Source organism: Argiope bruennichi, chromosome 1 (assembly GCF_947563725.1).
Source record: "Argiope bruennichi chromosome 1, qqArgBrue1.1, whole genome shotgun sequence".
NCBI lineage: Eukaryota > Metazoa > Arthropoda > Arachnida > Araneae > Araneidae > Argiope > Argiope bruennichi.
Genome location: NC_079151.1, coordinates 49,837,124 through 49,855,837, shown reverse-complemented (window position 1 = coordinate 49,855,837; position 18,714 = coordinate 49,837,124). Strand labels below are relative to the sequence as shown.

The 18,714-nt window shown below is 28.5% G+C and overlaps 1 protein-coding gene across 1 annotated transcript in view; it reads right to left on the bottom strand.

The window, feature by feature from the left end:
- Positions 1-4,878: 4,878 nt before the first annotated feature.
- LOC129955219 (adhesion G-protein coupled receptor G6-like) overlaps positions 4,879-18,714 on the bottom strand; it is a 34,479-nt gene continuing 20,643 nt past the window's right edge. Inside the window, exons 11-17 of the mRNA XM_056068209.1 lie at positions 17,334-17,492; positions 15,236-15,351; positions 12,820-13,085; positions 10,068-10,134; positions 8,013-8,212; positions 5,846-5,955; positions 4,879-5,149 (exon numbers count right to left, since the gene is read on the bottom strand). Of these exons, the coding sequence (XP_055924184.1) occupies positions 5,012-5,149; positions 5,846-5,955; positions 8,013-8,212; positions 10,068-10,134; positions 12,820-13,085; positions 15,236-15,351; positions 17,334-17,492 (1,056 nt within the window). The 3' untranslated portion in view covers positions 4,879-5,011. The remainder of the gene's footprint in view (positions 5,150-5,845; positions 5,956-8,012; positions 8,213-10,067; positions 10,135-12,819; positions 13,086-15,235; positions 15,352-17,333; positions 17,493-18,714) is intronic.

Here is an 18,714-nt window from a genome sequence, read left to right as displayed (position 1 = left end):
AATAACCCTAATGTTTCAATTAAACGGGACGTAAAAATAACTAAATTAAACCACCATTTCGAAATTAAACTAAATAAAACCACCACACAAAAAAGAATGCTGTAAGATATCATTAAATGATATTTCAAAAATAAACAATATCATAAAAAAATTATTTTTACTTAAGAAGCTAAATTATCTGATTCAAGAACAATTGATAAGACGTATTTAAAGGCTATAGCATTAATTAAAAATAGTAAACTTCCTTCATATGTGTTGATTAACTATTACAATCATAATAAAAAAACTGATAAAAGCACGTGGTCTTTATTTATAAAATTGGCATGGCAATACATATCAGTCATTTAAGTTTGAAATGAATCAATAAATAATATATGAATCACTTTAGAAAGAAATATAAAGGAAAGAAGTGATTCATTTGTTTTTCTGAGAATTCTACAATGAATCATGCTTTGAATGTCATCGGAAATCTTCAACTTTCCCCCAAATGCATTTGTTTGTTTTATTAAAACGCATTTAATTAATATCTATTCTCTCTATAGACATAAAAATAATGGAATCCTTTAATATTTCATTCAATTTGAAAAAAAAATTATAAAAAATGCAATATTAAAACAAATATTTGCAATTATTTAATGGTATTTCAAAGTATGTATCTATGTTTATTTAAATGTGTTTCCTCTTAAATCTATATAAATAGAAATTGCGTTGTTTTATTTTTAATACGGTAGCTTCTATAATCTAAAAACGTGCTAAAAGAAGCTGAAAATTTAGTCGATTCTCATATATACTCATATATTACAGGCGGGGAATTCAACTTTTACTTTATTTTAAATTATCTCTAAATTTCAACAAATTATATTTCTAGTAAACAGAATGAGATTCTCATTTTTTGCTTTACATAAGAGCCACAAAACAATTGTCAGTTTTTATTAAGATTTTCAGACAACTGTAAATAGTGAAAAGTTAATATTTTAATTATGTGATACATGCCAATAATTAACATTAATGTTAATTACTTGATGGTAAAGTCAGAGCAAGAGATAGAAAATGTAATTGTGATTAAAGTACATAAATACCAGCCTGAAAATTTATATTAGTACTCATTTAAATTTATAATTTACTATTCCTGACATTTTCAGCGCTTTTTTGCTTCTTTTCTAAGATTTCGCTGGTGCTTTATAGATACATATTCTTCCATCATGTATTCTAATAGGCAGACATTTCTAATTTTTTTAGTGCGGTTTTAAACCAGGAATGGGTTACTCCCTTCTTGCCTAATATCAAGGGACATCAGAATAACCGTCGTCGTAACAGTACTGCGCAAAATTAACTTCTCACGTTCGGAATGCATTTCAGAATCGAAAGTAGGGGTAATTTGCTCCAACACCATTGGCATTAGAGAAGTTAAAAATTGCTTCTTTCTTGGAACTTCTCTTCTATGATGCCTTCCGGTGTATCTGGAGCGATTTTAACTCTATGAATACGAAAAGGCTACAAACGCCTGTTCAACAACACTATGACGGTTGCCGGAGACGCCTAGATATCAAGGTGAAAAACCCTAGACTCAAGCTATGTTCGGTAAAGATGTTTAACCATTTGAATTTGATAGACAAAACTTTTTTTAGAACACTCAAAAGATAGGATATAATAGAAGAAAAAGTTGTTCATCGGTACATTTACTTTACTCTATAATCTCTACAATCATCAGATTAGCCGGGTCTTCTTTTGCATATCAACTCTTTAAGAACTCGGTCTTGAGAAAGCGAAAACACACACACACACACACACACACACACACACACACACACACACACACACACACACACACACACACACACACACACACACACACACACACACACACACACACACACACACACACACACACACATATTTACCTTTAAAACAAAAACTTGAGTATTTCATTATTCTGAGGGGCAAGAACTCGAATGAGCTTAGGAATGAGACGGTTAAATTTACAACTGCAAAACAAGCTTATAGACCTAGCTTCGCATAATTTTTTATTCTCTCCAGCGTTAAAGAATTTGCTTTTCAAAAGATGCTGAAGTTTTGATTCCTGAGCGGTATTTCTTTTAATTCACACACAAACACGGAATTGAGAAAGTTTGAGCTTCCCAAAGAGAGAAAAAAAAGTATGTTTGGTTATACAAAAGCTCTAGATGAAACTTCAAGAAATTTTCGAAATATGATGACACTGATAGCAATAAAAAATAATTGTTAAAAATGCATATCCGAATTCAGAATTTGAAAAGTGCGTGCCTAACAGATAAATATAATTATCCTTTTTATGAGTAAAAATGTGTTAATTAAAACCAATGAATAGAAATACAGATATGATGATATTGATAGTAATAACGAATAACGTTGCAAACTATTCGCTAATTAAAAGAAACTGGTGAAAGTATTGTTTCTTACCTAACTGGCCTCCTACTGCTCAATTTGGAGCTAATGAATTGAAATGTATGTCGAAATCATTGCCAAATAATTAAAAAGTTTTTTGACAATTTCAAATGCATCTTCGAGATTAAGCAATGCAAAGTCTTCATATATCTGTCTATCAAAGAGTATGCTGAATGAATAAAAAAATTATAATTTTGTTTAATTTGCATTAAATTTGTATTTCATCGAATGCTGTTTTCAAGTTATTTTAAATAAAGCATATTTTTTAAAAGCTAGATGTAGAAAACAAATGAAGTAAAAATATAAAGTTTCAACCTAAGTCATTTCAATCGTTTATTTTTCATTTTATGATTTTTGTTGCATTAAACATTTATACATTTTTTATAATATACATCAAGTAACATTCATTCATTCTCATAAACAAAATGTTATTACTTGAGTATATAATTCGAGAATCAAAGAAATAAAAACGATAAATTCCATCCGTCAGTCACTCTGCTTCTGATTGTTTTAATTAAAATCGCCAAGTCGCCAATCTTAGTTGGCAACTCAAAAAATGTCGCCAATCTTAGTTGGATCGAATCTAAAACTACACAAAACATTGATCAATGATTCAGAATATTACCACATTTTTTGTCTCATTCATTGAAAAGGAAAAACAAATAATGAAGCAATCCAGGATGTTTCATTATAATTGGAAATAAAGAGAAAGGCAATTATTCCAAGAAATAACTTCTCTGGATTTACTTTAAAAATACGTTCATTAGGGATAATCCCCTAAATTTGGCGTCAACCTTCATTGTATTCCCAGAAAAATAAAACACACGTATTGCTTAAAAAATTCTAAATAAACATTATATTATAATGGGGCTTACATGCGTGATTCATCTGATTTGATTGCATCAACAGTTGCATTATGTGCATGAAATTTTCCACGCAATTACAGAAAGATATTGTCCTTGCGTCTAACTATTTATCTTCTTAACTTGTTATGAAACTTTGCTCTCATTTTCTTTATGAGTGAAATAGTTTCATATCCCTTATTAAGATGTTACAAAATGATTCTTTTTAAATTTTATTTGTATATTAAATATTACTTTATTTTAAACGTATTGTCAAGGCATTATAAAATAGTATTTTGTAATCTATTCCTATAAAAAATTATTTACCATATTTTCCAAATAAGCCATAATAAATTTTTAAATTAATAATAAAATTTTAATTGAATATTAAGGATGTTATTTTTCTTTTATTTTTATAATGGAAATATTGTTATAGATAAAGAAAAGGAACAGTTAATTATTTTGAAATCTTAAAAGCCATTAAAAATCAGTTTAAGATATAAATTGTTATATCTTAAACTGTTAATTAAATACTATTGGATAATTAGATCTAAATATTATGCATGGAATCATGCTCTTGAAATCAGCAATAAAATTGTATTAAAAATTAAATGAAAACATCCATATGATATTCAAATAAATAAAGAAGTGGTAGCAGTTATGCAATCATCATAATAACAGACTACGCTTGATGAAATGATAAAACTTGGAAAAAATGCGGCAACATAAATTTTATTAAAGAGTTTTACAGGAATAACTATATTTCAAAATATGTAGTTTTGAATCAGTTCTTAGTTGCATCACTCTATTCATATATAAATATTTTCTTGTTTAATAATCATTGTTATTCAAGCTAGTTTTACACAAACATATTTCATTTTTTTAATATTGAAACAAGGGAGTTTTTTCTTGAATTAGTGTATATTGTTGATTAACATCAGCCAGTTGTTTTAAAGAATTTTTGCAAACTGCTTTTTTAAATCATCGAAATTTTTTTTTTTCAACTTTTAAATGAAATGTATCTGCAAACAGTATCAACATTTTGTTTATTATGACTGATGACATCGAATCCAGATCGAATAATAAATTATAATTTATTAAGATTTCTCGATTTTAATGATTGTGCTGTTTATACGTGAATTTAATATATATATAAAACAAAGGAGCATATATATATATATATATATATATATATATATATATATATATATATATATATATATATATATATATATATATATATATATATATATATATATATATATATATTAAAAATTGTGAAATTGTGCCTGCTCCTTTGTTTTCGTTATGAGTTATGACTACAATTTTCATCGGCGCGGACATATGAATAGTAATTAAAATATATAGCACTTTTTAAAAGTTCGTTTTCTTATATATTTTATATTTTTTTATTAATTTTTTTCGTGAATAAATATGCGTATTTTTCTGTTCTAAATAACAGTGGGATAAAGTGCAGTATAATTATTACTATATTAATCTATAATTTTAACAACGTAAAATATCGTGAAATATTATATAATCCATTAAAGACCACATAAATCTATTTTTTTGTATCAATAGCTTTCTCCAAATAATTTATTTTGCTCCAATCTAAGTATTCTAATAATTATTTATTTAAATATCTCAAACTGCATATAATGTATAAAATAATAATTAATCTGTCTGTTATGAAAACAGTATATTAATAAAGATGGTAAATTAAGTATTCGGTCTTTTCAATTGCTTTATTCTGGAATGTTGAATTGTTGGTCTTCTTGGGGTTGGCTTGCTCGTACGTATGATACTGTCTCACCAGATTTTTCCTTATTCCTGTCCTTTCGCCATTTTTGACACAACTCCCAGAAGGAAACTTCATGAAAGATCTGAAAACATAAATTATATGCTAGGAAAATGCTTTTTTCTTTTTCTAAAAACCAAAATCCTTATCCGTGTTTCAGATTAACAATTTAAGAATAGTATATGCCTTATTAATATTATATTAACAAAACTTTATTGAGCTTGGAAAAATAATAAAAATACAATTCAATCATTATTTTAAATCTATTGATTCTTTTTAATATTCCCATTAATTTTAAAAATGTATGAAGAAAGCTTTTGATATGAAACCTTGCTATAAGCTACATTTGTTTGTTATTAAAGATGTAGAAATGTTTAAAAGTTCTTCAATAAATGTCTTTAATTGTATTTTCAGGTAAGAGTTTTATTCAATTAAATTTTTATATCAATAATTTTTTTTCCATTATACTGTGAATAAACTATTAAAGCACCTACATTTTGTGTCCATTAAAGTATTTCTTTCAAATGCCACTTAAAACCCATTGAATTAAAAATATTTTTCTTGAAAGTATGTATATCAACAACTGCTTCCTATTATAATTGTACTATAAAATTTCTCATCTCCTTTATGATCAAACATTGTATAATTTACAACTAAGCAATTTTGGTATGACTCTTATATATAAATTGCACTATAAAATTTTCAGATCTCCTTTAAATCAAACATTGTACAATTTACAACTAAGCAATTTTGTTACACATTAATTTTTAATAATACTTACAAAAAACAGAGCTACATAATACGATGTTAAACTGACGCTTATAGCGAACAGGATCCTCAATTCTTTAGACTTTTGGTTCAAGGCGAAAAATCCAAACAACCAGGTCAAAACTAAAAAGGAAAGAAATACAAATAACTTATTTATAAAAACTTAGTTTTTGAGATCTTTTATATAGAGAAATATGTTCTTTAAACGCTGATAGTAAAAGTATAGATTTTCTTCTTATTATTTCTAACAGTTAAAAAATAATTAATCTTCTATTAACAAGTAATCTATACCGAGATAGAATTCGACAATAAAATAGTCAGAACATGGTAACTGGTTTAGATTTATTGAAAATCATTTAATATTTCTAAATCTACATCAATTGCTTCTTATATTCCCATCACTTAATTCAGGAGATAATTAGATTATTCAGAGCTCGGTAATTGGTGCATAATATCATATCGAAAATGATTAGATATGATTACATACGGATTCGTTCCTGCTTCCCAATTTTTAATTTGGCAAATCCATTTGAATCGGAAAGAAATATGTGAAAAAGCAAATTGTTACTATTATGTTTCAGAGAGAGCGTACGAAAAAAATGGGATTTGCAATAGAAGAAATTAATTCTTTTAAATATAAAATTTATTGCAATTATTCATTACTTTAACAAAGTTTAATCCTAACTAATTGTATTTTTCGAAATTAATTTTACTTTTATTACGTGAGAACATGATGTTGTTTTAGTTTGGGGTTTTTCAAGTCTCAAATTGCATTGGCCATTTATCGCTTTTGAGGTATCAATTTTCTGATTTTAGAGTGATTAGAAAATAATAAAGAAGGTTGTAACATTTGGTGAATAATCGTCAAAAACAGGTACTGCTTGGCGCGAATGCCCGCCATGTACCCGATTCTCCTGTCTGGTCAATAAAGGGAGGATCCTAAAAAGTTATCGCACGAAGAAACATATTCAATAAATGAATAAATTAAAAAAAAAAGAACATAGATTTTCTAAAAGGCGATGATTTTGCGATACAATGGTCACGTGATCATTCCAAAGAAAGAAAGAAGAAAGATCATTCCAATCAAAGAAAGTTCCAGTTTAAATCGAATTTTCACACAAAAAAAATCTTAACCTCGAGGTAAAATTTTGGAATTGGAATGATTTTGAGATGCAGGCGAAAAAAAAAACATAGTTTTTTCTAAATATCGACACATGTGTAATCTGATAGTCATGTGATTGTTTCAAACCAGTTTAAATTGGTTAATGACTTAAATTAATTAAGTTAATCAATGAGATAATAATGTAACATATATTGTTCTCACATGATGAATTAAATTAAATTTTCGATAGCAGATTTTAATTATATATTTTTAAAAATTTATAATTGAAGTGAATTAGAAATTCAAAGTTCAAATTTCTTTTGTTCAGTTTTATAAAGACTAAATTTGTAGATACAACACTGATCAGCAGCGTAAAATTTTTATAATTGATGTTAGACGAAATTAATGATTGACATTAGATGAAATTAATGGTTGATATTAGATGAAAGGGAAAAACAGTCCATTAATTTCAGTCCTCATATTACTTATTTCACTAAATTTCTGATTATGTGAGTTAGAATTCTGAGAACAAGTTTAATCTTCCAATATACAATAAGTAATTTTAAAAATTCATAATCACAAAGTATTAGGATTATCTATACAGCATCAAGAATCTGTATGAGGCATGGATGAAATGTATGTCTGAAATTTTGTGATGGATTATTAAACTAACTTCCTGATGACATAATTATGTTCCATTTTTTAGTAAAGAAAGATTTTATGAGATCAAACGGTAAACAAGAAAGTGAGTTAATAGTTCATTGTCATTAAATTATGAACTATTTTTAAAATTTTAAAACTCTAGCTTTTCGCGAAGTTAGTTTAAAATCCATTTCAACACCAAACAGATACATAGACATAACAGAAAGCGATTTAATAAAAGCCTATTATAATAATAATAAAAAAATTTTTTGGACTCATATTTCCTCATCGCATCCATTAACTGAATTTTATCTTGCTATGTTTGAACAAACTGCTTAAAGGCTCCTTGAAGTGCAATTAAATATAAATAAAGTGTTTGATTCTTAAGAACATGATAGAAAAAATTATCGCATAAATTAAAAGAACTTTTACTTACCAAAGAATAAGAATATTGTGACAGCAACTCTAAATTTCACAACAGATTCTTTGTAAATCGAGTTTCCAATTAAGAAATCCTTCTTAAAGCGGCATGATACTGCGTAGATAGCGCACATGTTCAAACAAATTGTAATAAAAATGATTACTACAATAGGAATCACGGCAGCATAAGAAACTTCCGATATTGTTTTCCAGCAACTGAAAAAAAATATGTTTCAGAACTTTATTACATTAATAAGTAATATAATAGTAAACTTAAAAAAGAATTTTTAAGCAGTAATTAAGAATTTAAAAATCAGTAAATAAAGCAAAATGCATGTTTAAATTAAATATGAGCATTTCAATTTCAGAATAATATATAGATTTAATTTTTTTTTAAATCCAAAAACTATTATTTTTTTTAATCTTAAAAAGGATTTGAAATATCTTCAACTTCAATTACAAAATAATATACGGATTTATTTTTTAAAAAGAAATCTAAAAATTATTACTTTTCAGTCTAAAAAGGATTTAAAATATATCCAGTTCATTCTATTTACCATAGACGTACAATTTTTCTCTTGTTACGATATTTTATAAAATAATAAACACGGAAAAGTGACGTGTGAAATATAAAAAAATTCTTTAATTTCCCTTTAGTTACGTCGATATTTATTACAGAAACTAGAAAAGAGTTCCTTTGATACAGATTTCGCAGTTTTGAAACTTGGTCAGAGTAAGATACTGGGATCTGCAATTTCGTATCCAAATTTATAACCTGTTCCAAAGGAGATACTCATATTTGACTGAATGAAGATTAATACGTCAAACCAACACCCTCCAACCTTTTTGTTGCATTTTGCTTTCTGCAAGGATTCTATAAAGAATGCTAATTCTTAGGTTTTTATTGATGCCGTCTAGCAAAGGTCATCAAAATGAAAGAATAGCATTTTTTACAACCAGCTGAAATGATTACAACAAACATTGCTTGTATATTTTCTAGTAAATATATTATTCACCCACTTCTCCTTAGAAAAAAATTTTCAACATTGATTAAGCCGCAAGTACCTTGTACAGCATTGGTGAACAATAGTTAGGAAATAATGATTTTTGATGGATTTTGCATGTTTACAGAATCTATTATTCAATATTTGGCGATTAATTCCTGGCATGCGGTTACTGTTACTCAAAATTTCAATATATATTTTGAACACTTTTTTCGGACAAATTAAAACCAAAAGTTGGCATAAAACTAAAATCATAGTCTCAAGATCCCATACCAAATTTCATTTATTTAAATCATTGCGTCTTTTAGTTATTGCATAGCATGCGAAAATAATGACACCCAGTGAAAGATTTGATTCCAAATTTGATAATAATTTACATTTTACATGCAAAATCTATGAACCAAATTTTATTTACCTAGCTCTTTATGGTTTGTAGTCATTGCATTCACTTGAAGTGGGACAATCAGATTGGCAGACTACCTCTGAATAGATTTCATTCAAAATTGAAATTTTAATTTCATCTACTATTTGGGTTCAAATATATGTACCACATTTCATTCATCTAGCTCAAAAGCATTTTTGAATCATCATGTTTTAGGCAGACATTAATGTATTTTTTGGATTAAAAAAAATTGAAATTTTTAGACTTGTCAAAATTTTGAATTTGATTTTTTTAAACAATTACAATAATTTATCTTTGTATACATCAAATACAAAGAAGTATAAATGACTTTTGTAAATATGGATAGAATATACACATCTCTTAAAAAACATGTCTATTATTGATTGAATTCATAACACAAAAAAATATAAATGGAGAGTTAATTTCAAAAAATCATATCTATGGAAGAAATGAATATATTTATACTTGGTTTAATATTCGAAATGAAAAGCTATTATTTTTCAGAGTATTATTATTTTATGTTGTTCCGTTTTAATTATTTAATTAATTTTTCTACAACTTCTAAAATTACATTTGCAGCTAATAAAATGTGGTAAAATAATACATTTTCCTCTATAGCACCGATTTGCTATAAAATCTGTTTGTAAAAATAAATTATACTTACTTATTATGATCTTGATAATGGTAATCTTTAGTTAGCCAAATAATGATCATTATGAGAATCGGCACACCTGAAATATTTAAAATGAGATCAGATTTTTTTTATATATAAATATAAAATTCATCATCATTGGAATAATTTCTTAGCACAGATAGGAAATAAAATACTAATAGTTATAAATGGTATAAATAACGCTAGTTTTAGCATATTAGAATCGACTTGCAAGTTTTATTGCAATAAATCATATTAGAATGTATGATTATGCATTCTAATATGATATCATATTAGAATGAACGTTAGTTTTAGCATATTAGAATTGACTAGTAAGTTTTATTGCAATAAATCATCTCACACAAATGCAAACAAGATGCCAGAGTCCTAATTTTGTATATTGCATAAACGAAATTTCTATAAAACAGTACAAAATAAATAAGTCAGATAAGGCTAATAATAACTGACAAAATAAATAAGTCAGATATTTCGAATGTGATAAAAGAAAAAAACTGCATATTGTTTTTTTAAATACGTATGTTTATAAATGTCACTAGAGCTAAAAGACTCACTCTTGAATTTGGTTTCTTACTCCATTTAATTATCAAAACAGAAAAGAATACCGTAATTTCTGATAGATTCAGTATTTTTAGACGTTCTTTAATAATCCAATAAGCCATATGATGTAATTTTCATTTTATCAAGATAATTTAGAATATGATTTTGGTATAGGATGATTGGTGTCATAGGCTAATACATTCACTCATTTATTTTGTTTCGTACTCAATATAATTATTAAAATGTTAAAGAATATCACAAATATTCGTCATTATTTCTATTTATATAAAACGTCAAATTGGTAGCATATCCTCACTAGAATTGTGCAAATTATTTAACAGATTCAAACAATTTTTTTCTGAGAGAAGACTAACTACATTCCTAGTTTTTAATATTTTTCAGTAATCCAGCAAATTATACAATGTGCTATTTTTTTTTCATTATGAGAATTTATAATCTATACCTGAACATTTGTCTAACTGACAAAGCAGAAAGAAACTGTTATCTAAATAAGACTCCACATTTTTAACAATGGGCGCTTTGTGGATCACATTAAATATAATATTAACGTTAGATTATTAAAATTAATATAAGTTTCGGATTTAATCTAAAAAAATGATAAAAAAGATTAAAATTTAAGCAAGCGCAAGAATAAAATTGGCAACTGACAAGACCTAAAGCGTTATCAGCATAGAAAATATATTGAAGAACAGTAAAATAGTATTAAATAATCGTAGCTTAAAATTCTTTCGCTGGTTTATTGTGCATGGTTGCTTTGTTATAATAAAAACAAACTCTTTACCAATTTATTTTCTATCGGCATATCGACATTAAACGAATGTAATTCTTTCAAATCTGTGTTTTGTTTAAGTTTTTCTAGTGTTTTTTTACTAGTTTAAAAAATCTCAGAAGATATGAGCAGATATCATTTTTACATCTTTGTGCAAGATGAAATCAAAATAAACTATGTCAAAAGTATAAATTTCTTTATACAACTGTTAATTAACCTAAAATTATCAGCAATATCAAAATTAGCAATTAGATCGACATGTATCTCAGTTTGTAAAGACGGAAATCGTAATAAATTTTTCACTTATTCCTGATTGTTCTAAAGGCTTGCAATTTTTTAATCATATGCATTTTCGTATGTATTTAACAATAAATTATTATTAATTAATTATTATTATTTTTCAGAACATTCTAATCAGCAAATTAATTAGTTAAATTTTGATACCATGTAACGAATATTTTGTTTCAATTAAATTTCAGAACAATTAAAAAATTTCATTATATTTTTTTTAAATATCGTCAGATAATAAGGATGAATGTGTGTGTTTATGTGTATTTGTGTATGTGCATATATTTGTACTCTATAGATCGGACCGTTTGACACAGAGATAGGAATTTGGCACATATATACATATGGAGGATGAGAAAGTGTACCTTGGAATGATATTTACCAAATTTTAATAGGAATCTTAATTAATTAAAAATTGAACTGTACTTGGTTTTTTTCCCCGAATGACTTACAAAAATATTATTGCACAAATATAAATTTTATACTGTTTCAAAATTTAAAAATATTTCTTTTTAATAATATTAAATTAATAATTTTACAATTATTTTCCTGTATTTTAGCTATTAAAATTTTCTTGTCTAATTTCGAAGGATAGATTAGATTATTGCCCTGAAATTCAAATCGTTTTGAAATCTTAAGAAGAAGGATTCTGTTTATAATATGTATAATTTGGAAGGTGAAAAAATAAATGAATAAAATAAAACGAAATTTAGAAGATAAATGAACCGCACAGATACGTTTTAACAGGTGCTATGTTGTTCTGGGGCTGATATTCGTTACTAAGGTTAACGAACGCAATGAACAGAACAACACTTCATTAAAATTTGATGGACAAGAAGTTATATCTAAATTATTTAACTGAAATTAAACATAAATTAAATATTTATTTCCAGGGAACAATTTGCCACCAAAGACGACTAGTTTCTATAATAATGAATTATAAAATTAAATAGCAGGAATTATTAAAGTAAAATTATTTGTTTTTTATTAAATTAATAAAAGTGCTTCACAAAAATTAAAAAAAAAATATTTAATCTGAAAAGATTTCTTAAAATATTTCCTATGCCTTTATATTAAAAACATACTTTTTTTTAAACAAAACAGAATTTCTAAAACATATATCCTTACTCCAGACACTCAAGAAAGCCTTCAAGAGAAAGTGAGGCACTTCGTCCATGTCCGTTTTGTTTGCAAAGCGCAGTCTATTCATCACAGCTTGAACGAGCAGCCAGCCAAATGTCACAATTATGAAATAATGCAACAGCAAGCTCATCAGCAAACATCCCGGTTTCCATTTGAACTTCATTTCACTGACGAATATGAGTATTATACAGCAAAGTAAGCTTACAGCCAGCCAGAACAGAACAGAATGATCAAGAGTGCATCGCCATATTCTGAAAGAAAGAGGTTTACAATAAAGTTTACAAAATTTATTGGAATTTTGATTTCTAATAAAGTTTATTTTATATATAATCATTTTGCTGTATACTAAAAATATATACACGAAATTATCAAAATTTTATTGTTTTACAGTATATAGAATTGTATCGCAATCACTGTATGTTTTAAATAAGAATTTAATAAAACTTTATAAATTCCTCGGCTAAAAAATTTTTTTTGGTTTAAGAAAAGAGGAAAATATTCCCTTTCTTTACACCTTCTGTCAATACATTTTCACAGATTCAATATTTGAATATAATTTTCTTTTCGTTTCTTCTCGTTTTTTTTTTTTTTTTTCTAAACTTGGATTTATTTGGGTTCCTTTCAGTTAAATGGGTATATGCGAAAAAATTTATTTGAAAAGAATGTTATATGTGGAAAAAAAAACTTATAATTTTCGTCTGATGGACACATTAGAAGTACGCTTTGAAAAACAATTACCAAAAAAATTACTTTTCTAAACAGTAACCATATGCATTAATGAGATTAATTTTCCTTGGCCATTAATTCTTGTAATGGAGAAAAGCTTATAGACTTTCTCATAGACTAGAAACTTATAGACTAGAAATGAACTTATAGACTAGAAATTCTCATACACTAATAATAGTGCGAGATGCACCGATTCTATTAAATTGTAACGAAATGTGACAATATAGTGAGATCGGTCCTAGCAAGAATTATAGCTAGCAAGAGCATCGCTCAAGCCTTCATCCCTCTATAAAAAATTCTAAAAGCGTTTGCTTATATCTAAAAATTAACTTTAAATTACATCTTCTGTCCACACAAATTTGCCTTTTATGAATATAATAAAATCAAACAATTTAAAAAGGCTATTTGATGTTCTAGGCAATTAAATTGCTTTTTACAGTGATACCATATTTTTGGTATATACCTACATAATATTTTTGGCGCTTATTTATACCAATTCTTGCATAATTTGCTCTAAAGATATTGCACTTCTTTAATTAAAGATTTGCCATTTTTTTAAAGATAGATATCATTTTCCATTGGCACTTATTTACATTTTTTCTCTTGAGCTCTTAAGAAGAACTGGAAGATTAATATTTAAATGCGAGTAGTTCCATATTAATTTTTGTTGTTGTAGTAGTAGTTTTTCCTAATGGTACTTGTCATAGACAAGCAAACTGCCTTTAGAAGTCAGTGATTTAGGCATCTCCTGTTTTTTCAGTAGCGTCAATTAGGATCAAGAGTACGACTTAGCTGCATGCACGTCAGAACCCTTTTTACGGGACGTACTTCATTCATACATTTCATCCACAGATTGTAATTTAGATCTGAATCAGAGAACGATCACCCCTCATCCATTACTCCCAGTGTTATTACACTCGATATGGAAGACTTTGTGGCCGCGACGGATTCACACGGGCGCCAGCCACCACTCACACACGGAGAGTCTTCGGCCGGTGGGGTTCGAACTCGCAACCCAAGTGACGCGAATCCAGCGCCCTACCATCCAGGCTATCCCGCCACTGAAGTTTGTTTTTAAAACTTTATACTTATAACTTTTTAGCTACCATTTTAGAAATTCATAAAGACATATAATGATATTTAATGTTAATTAATTACAACTGTTAATGTTAGGGAATCGTTTTTACAAAGTCAAAATTAGAAGGTAATTTTTAATGAAATTGTACTTCAAATGACGCTGTTTTTTTTAATTCTCCTCTAGAGATTTCGAAACATTCTTTAGAGTATTTGCTAATTAAAATTACAATTTATGCCGGCGGCCTGGCATAGGGGTAGCGCGTCTTCCCCGTGATCTGGGCGTCCCGGGTTCGAGTCCCGGTTTGGGCATGGTTGTTCTGTTGTTCTATCTGTGAGATGTGTGAATGTGCCCTCCTGTAAAAAGGGGTTGTGCAAGCGAATGAATGATGCGTGAGTGGCAAAGTCGTACTCTTGGCCCTAGTTGGCGCTGCTATAAAAAATAAGAGACGTCCCCCTCAGACTTAAATCGCTGTCTTCGTAACAGCGGGCTTGTCAGTGGCAAGTGCCATAAGAAACAAACAATTTATAATAAGTTATTGCTAAGATATTTTACCTTATTTTTAGAAGAATGATGCAGCATTTCATAACATACACTTACTTTGATAAGAAATACAACAGGATGGTAAGTGACAAAGCAACAATCGATGCAGCACATCCGACATAAACAGATGTACCGAGGCGAAAGTTGAAAGCACTAGTATCATACTTTTCTGACTGAAATAAAGAAGAAAAATACATTAGAATTGTGAAATTGTTAAAAAAAAAAAAAGTCTTTTCATTATTGTGCACAAATAGGATGCTTAATTTCTAAAGCTTTGAAATGTCACAATTACCTTCAGGCTATGACATTTTTTTTGAGATATTATTTTTTTAATTATATTATAGAAGCGAATTTCCTTTTACATATAAATAGTACTGAAGGATACTTTCTCCTTTATTGACCTAAAAAAGAAAATATAACGCTATTCAATTATCGAATCTTTCTAAATTTATTAATGTTGATCTTCGGTAAAGACTGATTTATAGAAGTTTAAATTTCTTGGAAGTGATGTTTGCATAGGTTTTCTCATAGTATCAGTTTTTTTACCATCGTAACATGAAACATGTAGTTAAATTGATTATGATACAAGGTATAAGTTACTGATTAAGGTAAGAAAATTTTAATAGCATGACAGAAATTGCTGATTTACTAATATCGTCTGTGAAAATATATGTCGTTTAATGGTATGAAGATAATTTCTATTTAAATTGCTTCAATTTTTTCAAAATCTTTTGTGTTTTAAACCAGAGCATTTTAAATTTTCGAAGTTGCCATTCATTCTTGCTCACTCAAATATATATACGCAAGCAGATGGGAAAGTCAGAAGGAATGGCTTCCTCAAGACTTTACTGTTTATTCTCGTATTAAGCTTTTATACCCCCCCCCAGTATAAAATTATGGACTTTGGTAAGGAAACAAATGCCTTGCATGGCATTCATGTACAGGAAGTGTGAAATATAGTTCTTTGACGTGAATTTATAATTCTTATTTAATCTATTGTGCGAATATTTATTTCGAACTCTTTTTGGCGACCATTTGATGCGGAACTACAGTTGTAGTCATAAGATAATATACCGAATTTCACTGATTTAAGATTTTTCTTGTATGAGTTATTGCAATTATATGTATGCGAAAGTACAGTTTGACAGACACTCCCACCTTTACACATTTTGTACAAAATTTGACAGTATTCTATATTTTAGATGCTAAACCTGTGTAACAAACTTTATGTACCCAATTCTTTCAGTTTGGAGTTCACTTGTATTTTATATATATATTGTTACAAACCTGTAATTTTGCTTCCCAGTACGACTAGTGTCATCGTAAGAAAGACGGGATGTGCGATCAGTCCAATGCGTGCTGAGCGTCAATGAACTCAGAGCTTGGCGACCATTTGGCGACTTGGCGATGAATTTGGTGATTTTGGCGACAAAATGGATCATTCTGGAAAGTTCGAGAAGTTTCACGATCCATCCAGTAGGAACCGAGATACACCCAGAGACGTCCTGATTGGTCTGGGAGATTCTAGACCCGCCCCTCCCGCAACTATAAAAGACACTCTCAAGCTGGTACTCTGAAGCTGAAGAAGTCGTGGTGTAAGTGAAGTCGTGTGAGAAGTAGCGAGTCGGCAGCAAAAGCGAGATGTTCAGCCATTGGGGAGATGGTAGAGCGAAGCTCCGAGGAACCCCTCTCCTACTGGATTATGTCTATCCCCTTCGTGTGCTGCAGTCGTCTACTGTGTTCGTCTCCACTGTACATAGTTGTCGTCTTTGTGCTGTTCTGTCTTCGTGTAAATAAACGTCGTTGTTTTTTTCTACTGACGCCTGCTGATTGATAGTTCTCCACAACATATCACCATCCAAACGAACCCGGAAATTTCGTAACAATATATATATATATATATATATATATATATATATATATATATATATATATATATATATATATATATATATATATATATATATATATATATATATATATATATATATATATCAATTTTTCAAAGTGAAATAAAAATAATCAGCGGAAAATTTTTAAACATAAATATACTTATCTTAACTGGATTAATTTAGACATCCAGTTAAGATCATGAACTTCATTTAACTTAAACTTAAGAATGTAACTTTTTTAAATATAAAGAAAAGAGACTTACTAAGACCACTGCAAATATAGACAAATGGCGACAACGACATATATAGAAACCATCTTTGAGTCCTCCGTACTCGCATCCTTCCGTACCCCATCCACCGTCCTCATCATTCACTCTAGGGTCAAAATTCACACAGACGGGTTTCTCTATTTTCTTGTCATGCTAACGAATTGTAGAAAATAAGCTTAAGTGATAATACGAAAGTGTCTTTATGTTATAAGTTATAAAAATTACTCATGGCAATATGTTCTAAGAGACATTTCTTTATAAAGCACGTTAAATGCTCCTTATTCTAGAAATTGGGATTAATATGAACCTCAAAGTTCATCAAAATTGTCTATAAAAAATGTAGTTTTAATGAATTCTTATCTATACCTGAATGAATTCTTATCTATACGTTATCCACGTTATTCTATATCTTTAGCGTGCCAGAACTTTTCTCGTCGTCTGTCTTGGATTTACGCATGCTATACCTTGCTTTTTATAAGTACAGTAATCGTACCAGGATGCCCATTGTTGCTTTTATCTGTGGCAGAAAAAATATATGCATGCTACCTTTTAATTATACCAGATACGATGAACGTTGCTTGAACTGTTGCTTTTCTCAGAGGTAGAAGGAAAAGGCATGTTTCCCTTTTTGCTACCAAGTATGTTCAACATGTTGAGATTCTAACTACCATAATATATAACTAAATAAATATTAACTTAACAAGCTACTTATTTTGTACTACTGTTTGTTTGTTTGTTTCTTATGGCACTTGCCACTGACAAGCCCGCTGTTACGAAGATAGCGATTTAAGCCTGAGGGGGACGTCTCTTATTTTTTATAGCAGCGCCAACTAGGGCCAAGAGTACGACTTTGCCACTCACGCATCATTCATTCGCTTGCACAACCCCTTTTTACAGGAGGGCACATTCACACATCTCACAGATAGAACAACAGAAGAACAACCATGCTCAAACCGGGACTCGAACCCGGGACGCCCAGATCACGGGGAAGACGCGCTACCCCTATGCCAGGACGCCGGCATTTTGTATTACTACATCAGCAATTAATTTTGGCGAAATAAGCATTGGAACTTTTCTGCGAACTTTTAAAGAAAACCCGCTCTATTTCAAAATGCTTAGAAATTAACTTTTATTATACAGTTATCTTCAATTCTGATATGAAATTAATTCAGTAATTCTATTTAAAAATTATAATAACTATCGATTTATTTGTAATTAAAGAGATATTACTTAAAAACTGTTGTGAACCAGCGAAGTATTTAAACTGTTATTCACATAAATATATTATTTTTTTCAATTAATGTTGATTAATATTAATAACAAATGTTAGTTATTTTTAAAAGCTTGCTATATAGTTATCATATTATAAAAACCT